Source organism: Octopus bimaculoides, chromosome 23 (assembly GCF_001194135.2).
Source record: "Octopus bimaculoides isolate UCB-OBI-ISO-001 chromosome 23, ASM119413v2, whole genome shotgun sequence".
Classification (NCBI taxonomy): Eukaryota; Metazoa; Mollusca; class Cephalopoda; order Octopoda; family Octopodidae; genus Octopus; species Octopus bimaculoides.
This window is the reverse complement of record NC_069003.1, coordinates 22,280,089-22,286,024: the sequence shown is the minus strand read 5'-3', so window position 1 is coordinate 22,286,024 and position 5,936 is coordinate 22,280,089. Positions and strand designations below refer to the sequence as shown.

Genomic DNA, 5,936 nt, shown 5'->3' with positions numbered 1-5,936 from the left:
ATGATAATGGTGTTGAGTAGTGGTGGTGGTAGTAATATTAGTTGTAGTGGTAGAAGTTGTAGTAGAGGTGGTGATAGTGGTGGTGGTAGGAGTAGTAGTCATAGTTGCAGTAGTAACAGTGGTAGTGGTGGTGATGGTGGTAGTAGTAGTAGTAGTGGTAGTGGTTGCAGTAGTAGTATAGGTGATGGTGGTGGTGGTAGTAGTAGTAGTGGTAGTGGTAGTGGTGGCAGTAGTAGTATAGGTAATAGTGGTGATGGTGGCGGTGGTAGTAGTAGTAGTGGTGATGGTGGCGGTGGTAGTAGTAGTAGTGGTAGTGGTAGTGGTGGCAGTAGTAGTATAGGTAATAGTGGTGATGGCGGTGGTAGTAGTAGTAGTGGTGGTGGTAGTGGTTGCAGTAGTAGTATAGATAATAGTGGTGATGGTGACGGTGGTAGTAGTAGTGGTGGTGGTGGTGGTTGCAGTAGTAGAATAGGTAATAGTGGTGATGGTGGTAGTAGTAGTAGTGGTAGTAGTTGTGATGATGGTGGTGGTCATAGCAGCAGTAGTAGTGCTGGTGGTAGTAGTTGCAGTAGTAGTAGTAGTAGTGCAGATACCTTTTTGAAGAATTCCTTCTTGTGCCTCCCTGGTGCACTGGTTGGCATTGATGCTTGTGTGCCATGACTGGGGTCACCATTGGCTTCTTCTATGTCATCATTATCTTTTACCGAGTCGTCGTACTCTGAGTAAAGATTAAAAAAAAAAAACACCCTTGAAAATTACAAGCAAGCAAGCTACGACATAAGAAGACAATGGTATTTGGCATCATTTGGATTCTTGTGAATTTTTTATTACTAGTTTTACTCACTGGACAGCGGCCATGCTGGAGCATCAATTTTAACAATTATAGTCGATTGCATCAATTCCCAACAATTATATCTGTCTGGTCTTCATATTTTATCAACCTCAAAAGAAGAAAAGATCTGGGCAGGATTTGAATTCAGAAAGGAAAGGAATGTACCCAAATACCACAAGGTATTTTTTCCCAATGCTCTACAGATTCAATCAATCCCCTGCCCAGAGATCACACTATCTTTCTTTCTTTTTTTTGCAATAGTATTTATTGATTTAAATATTGTCTTGTACAGAAACATACAGTACAAGACGGAGGAGTCTGTGATTCCTCAGTCTGCTTGAAATAGCAGCTAAATCCCCAACAAGTCACATGCTACCATCTTAAAAATAGTGAAAGAAACTGACACAGAAACAGGCTGGAGGGTATATCAGCCGAAATGTTGTGTCAACAACAAAAAAGATGAGGACAAATATCCGTCTAATGTAAATAATGTACAGAAACACTATGCTGAAAACAAAATATGGGATGGTCACAGGTGGAATGGGTATGATCACCAGTCGGATGAACTGGAGCTACCCTTGGACTAAACAACAGCATACCATATTTGCTGATGTATTCTGACATAAGATGCACCCCTATTTTGTACTAAAAAAAATAATTTTAAGTTTCATTATACACTTATTGAAAGATATTTTAACCCTTCAAGATTTAAACTGACTATATAAGGCAAACATTTTCTACGTATTTTGTGTTCAAACTGGCCAGATCTGACCTTTCATACTTCCCCACAATGTCATTCTAGAAATAAACAATTATATTATTTAGATCTCAAAGCTAAAAAATAATACATGATCATTTCAAAACAATGTGAATGAATAAGCATAACATTTAACAAAGTAATCTGTATGCTAAAAAATTAAAGTGGTTTTGTATGGGATAATTGTATGATTTTTTGCATATAAACACAATGCTGTGACAAAATACTGGAATAAAATATGAAAGCATAAATTTATCACTTATAAATAAGAACAGGCTGGGCAAATTTCAGAGAGCTGATACCTTAGTTGGTAACAAAGGACCTCTCACTCAGAGTGAAAGGCAGATTGTATTTTGCCTGTGTTCCAACAACTATGCTACATAGCAGTGAGACATGTGCTATGACTATTGAGGATATTTGAAGGTTTGAAAGAAATGAAGCTAGTATGCTCTGCTGGATGTGCAATGTCAGTGTGCACATATGACAGAGTGTAAGTGATTTGAGAGAAAAACAGTATATGAGACATCAGATGTAATGTGCAAGAGAGAAGACTGTGCTGGTATGGTCATGTGATGCATATGGATGAGGACAGCTGCATCAAGAAATGTTGATCTCTAATTGTAGAGGGAATGTGTGGAAGGAGCAGACCCAAGAAGACGTGGGATTAAGTGGTGAGAAAGGATCTACAGACATTGGGTCTCACTGAGGGATGACAAGGGACCAAGACTTCTGGCTGCTTGCTGTGTTTAAGAAGACAAGCCAAGCTAAGTAAAATTGTGGTTGTCCATGCATACAGGCATGTCCTCTACACCCCTCTCTCAGCTAAAAATACTCTAGTTTTGTGGGCTCATGGGTGCTGATGCCGTATAAAAGTACCACATAAAAGCACCCATGCCGGGACTATGTAAAAGCAGCCATGTAAGAGTGCTCATACCAGTGCCACATAAGAGTGTCTGTGCTGGTGTCACTTAAGGGCAGCCATGCCAATGCTGTGTAAAAGCACCCAGTACACTCTGTGAAGTGGTTGGCATTAGGAAGGACCCTTCATTGGACACGGAACTCAGCTTGTGAAGACTTCTTGAGGCAAGTGAAATCGTGATGGCACCTGTGCCCAGCGTTGCCTTTCTGGCACTTGTGCCCATGGCATGTGTAAGGACTTTCGAGTGAGATCGTTGCCAGTGCCTCTGGACTGGCTCTTGTGCAGGTGGCACATAAAATACACCATTTTGAGCGTGGCCGTTGCCAGTACCGCCTGACTGGCCTTCGTGCTGGTGGCACGTAAAAGCACCCACTACACTCTCGGAGTGGTTGGCGTTAGGAAGGGCATCCAGCTGTAGAAACTCTGTCAAATCAGATTGGAGCCTGGTGTAGCCATCTGGTTTCACCAGTCCTCAGTCAAATCGTCCAACCCATGCTAGCATGGAAAGCGGACGTTAAACGATGATGATGATGATGATCTACCTATAGAAACCATGCCAAAACAGACTATGGAACTTGGTGCAGCCCCTGGCCTTGTCAGTTCCTGTCAGACCATCCAACCTATGCCAACAACGAAAAAAAAGGTGTTAAAAGATGATGATGATGGTGATGATGAAACTATGCATTTCAAATGTATCTTCTTTCGCATCAACTGTATCATTGTTTATGCTAAAGATTCTTACACAAAACCATCATGGAAGATTTTGATTTTAATACAAATACTTGAAAATTAGAAGTTTGGAATGAAAGAACCAGAAGTAATACTAGGTGGTATCAAAAGTGGGTTAAAAGATTTGAAGTCATTTTTTTTAAGACTTACCCTGACACCATTCAGGTAGCATTGGAGCAGAAATTATCATGTCTTTATCTCCATAACGCTGACATAAATCATTGATATAGTGCTGTTTGTATATTCCAGGAGAACGGCACTGAAAGAGAGAAAATGTTTTGTTTTTCATGTATGGATAGGTTTGAGACAGAGAATATAGAGTTGCTTGAGAAAATAGACAGGTTTATGTATTGGGAGAAAAAGAGAGAAAGAGAGAGGGGGTGGGAAAGGGGAGATGAGGGGGGAAAAGAAACAGGTAGATAGGTAGACAGGTAGACTTGCATGCATGAAAGAGGAGGATTGAGACAAAGGAAGAAAGAGAGAGATAAACAAGAAGATAGATAGGTAGACAGATAGACAGACAGCATACACAAGAGAGGAGGACTGAGAGAGAGAGAGAGAGAGAGAGAGAGAGAAAACAAGAGAGATGCAAACTGATAAACAGAAGGAAGAGACCAAGATATATAGACAGCCAAAGGTAGGTGAGAGATAGAAGGAAAAGGAGGAAAGGTGGGAGAGAGAGAGGGGGGATGAAGAAGAGAGAAGGAAAGAAGAGGAAGAAAGACAACAGCAGCAGTAGCAGCAGACAAAATGATTATAATAAATACACTTGATAAAGTTAGATGGATGGATAGAAAGCTAGTTAAAGAGAAAGACAGACAGAGAGAGTGAGAGGAGAGACAGGGGGATATTGAAAGCAAGTTACAAGTAAAATAGATTATGTTACTTACTTTAGCAAACTCCTGTATAGCAGCATCAACACTGGAAATACAAGACAAAGGGCCAGGTAGTAGTAGTAGTAGTAGTAGTAGTAGTAGTAGTAGTAATAATTATAATCCTTTCTACTAAAGGCACAAAATCTGAAATTTTGTGGGAGGGGACTAGTTGATTACATTGACCCCAGTGTTACACTGGTACTTAATTTATCAACCCTGAAGGGATGAAAGGTAAAGTTGCCCTCGGCAGAATTTGAACTCAAAACGTAAAGAGTCGAAAGAAATGCTGCTAAGAATTTTGCTTAGCGTGCTAACAATTCTGCCAGCATGCTGTTTTAAATAATAATAATAATAATAATAATAATAATAATAATAATAGCACCACACACATCCTATGTAAGGCACTTTCAATACAGTGAAAATAATAACACCAAAACAAACCACAGCACATACCCAAAGCACCCAGAGCTGCACTTGGTAGTGCAGTGAAAGCATGTGATAAAAATAAGACTACCAAATAAGAATAATAATGATAATAATAATCCTTTCTACTGTAGGCAAAAGGCCTGAAATTTTGGGTTTCAAATTTTGGCACAGGGCCAGCAATTTTGGGGGAGTGGGTAATCAATTACATCAACTCCATTGTCCAACTGGTACTTATGTTATCGACCCCGAAAGAATGAAAAGGCGAAGTGGACCTCAGTGAAATTTTGAACTCAGAACATACTTGATGGACGAAATGCCAATAAGCATCTAGCAATGGTTTGTACTGAATTGTCTACATGTTACCAGCAATGCTCAAAAGCAAAGAGAACATAAAAGAAAAACATATTGGTAAAAAGAAAAAAAAAAAAAAAGAAAAAAAAAACACAAGCACCTACCTCCAGGACTCTTTTTCAACAAGGTAGGCAACAATAAGAAAACCAGTTCTGTTGAAGCCATGTGTACAATGAACACCTAAACAACCAGAAAAATAAAGGAAACAGAATTTTCTTTTGTTTGTTTTACATGTTTTTTTTTTTTTCATGCTAGAATGGTTTAGATCAGTGGTTCTCAACCGGGGTCCATGTAAGACTTGTGCGGGTGGGGTTTCCACACAAGCAAAGTAGTAAATTGGGTCCACAGCAGTATTTCCAGGGCCCATGAAAAAAAGTTACTTTGGATATATTTTTTGCAAGAAACAACTAGGTTTCTTTCTCTAATGCTTTACATAGCTCAACACACACACAAGTTAATGCGTAATAAAATAGTAATTTTGAAAGAAACATATACAGAACTAGTTTTGAAACATCAAATGGCTTTGGGGATCCGCCAGAATAGAATAGTAATGAAAGGGGTCCATAGCAAAGAATGATTGCAAACCACTGATTTAGAAGAATGTATTATTAAGGCATTGTCTAACAGCCGGATACCCTTATTTCTACTAAACTTTACCTGTTTCTTAACTAAAGGATCTCCTCTTCTACATAGTTTCAAAGACAAAAAGTGAGGGGAAATGCACAGTTGATAGGAAGAAAAAATGACATCACAACTTTCGTAGAAGTGAGTACAAATGTAAGCAGACACACAGACATGTGCATGCACACACACACACACATTTTATCTTTTACTTATTTCAGTCATTAGACTGCAGCCATGCTGGGGCACTGCCTTCAAGAGTTTTAGCCGAACAAATTGACCCTAGAATTTTTTTTTTTTAAGCGTCATACTGGTTGCTTTTGCTGAACCACTAAGTTAAGGGGATGTAAACACACCAACACCAGTTGCCAAGCAGTGGTGGGGGACAAAGACAAACAAAATGACAGACTTCTTTTAGTTTCTATC

General features: G+C 39.4%; 1 protein-coding gene across 4 annotated transcripts in view; it reads right to left on the bottom strand.

Moving 5' to 3' along the window:
- The window catches only part of LOC106879186 (mRNA-capping enzyme), a 52,677-nt gene that overhangs the window by 18,120 nt on the left and 28,621 nt on the right, over nucleotides 1-5,936 (bottom strand). For all 4 annotated transcript variants that reach the window (XM_052976086.1, XM_014928634.2, XM_052976085.1 and 1 more), the window contains exons 6-9: nucleotides 4,994-5,069; nucleotides 4,128-4,158; nucleotides 3,388-3,496; nucleotides 594-718 (exon numbers count right to left, since the gene is read on the bottom strand). In XM_052976086.1, coding sequence (XP_052832046.1) covers nucleotides 594-718; nucleotides 3,388-3,496; nucleotides 4,128-4,158; nucleotides 4,994-5,069 — 341 coding nt within the window. The remainder of the gene's footprint in view (nucleotides 1-593; nucleotides 719-3,387; nucleotides 3,497-4,127; nucleotides 4,159-4,993; nucleotides 5,070-5,936) is intronic.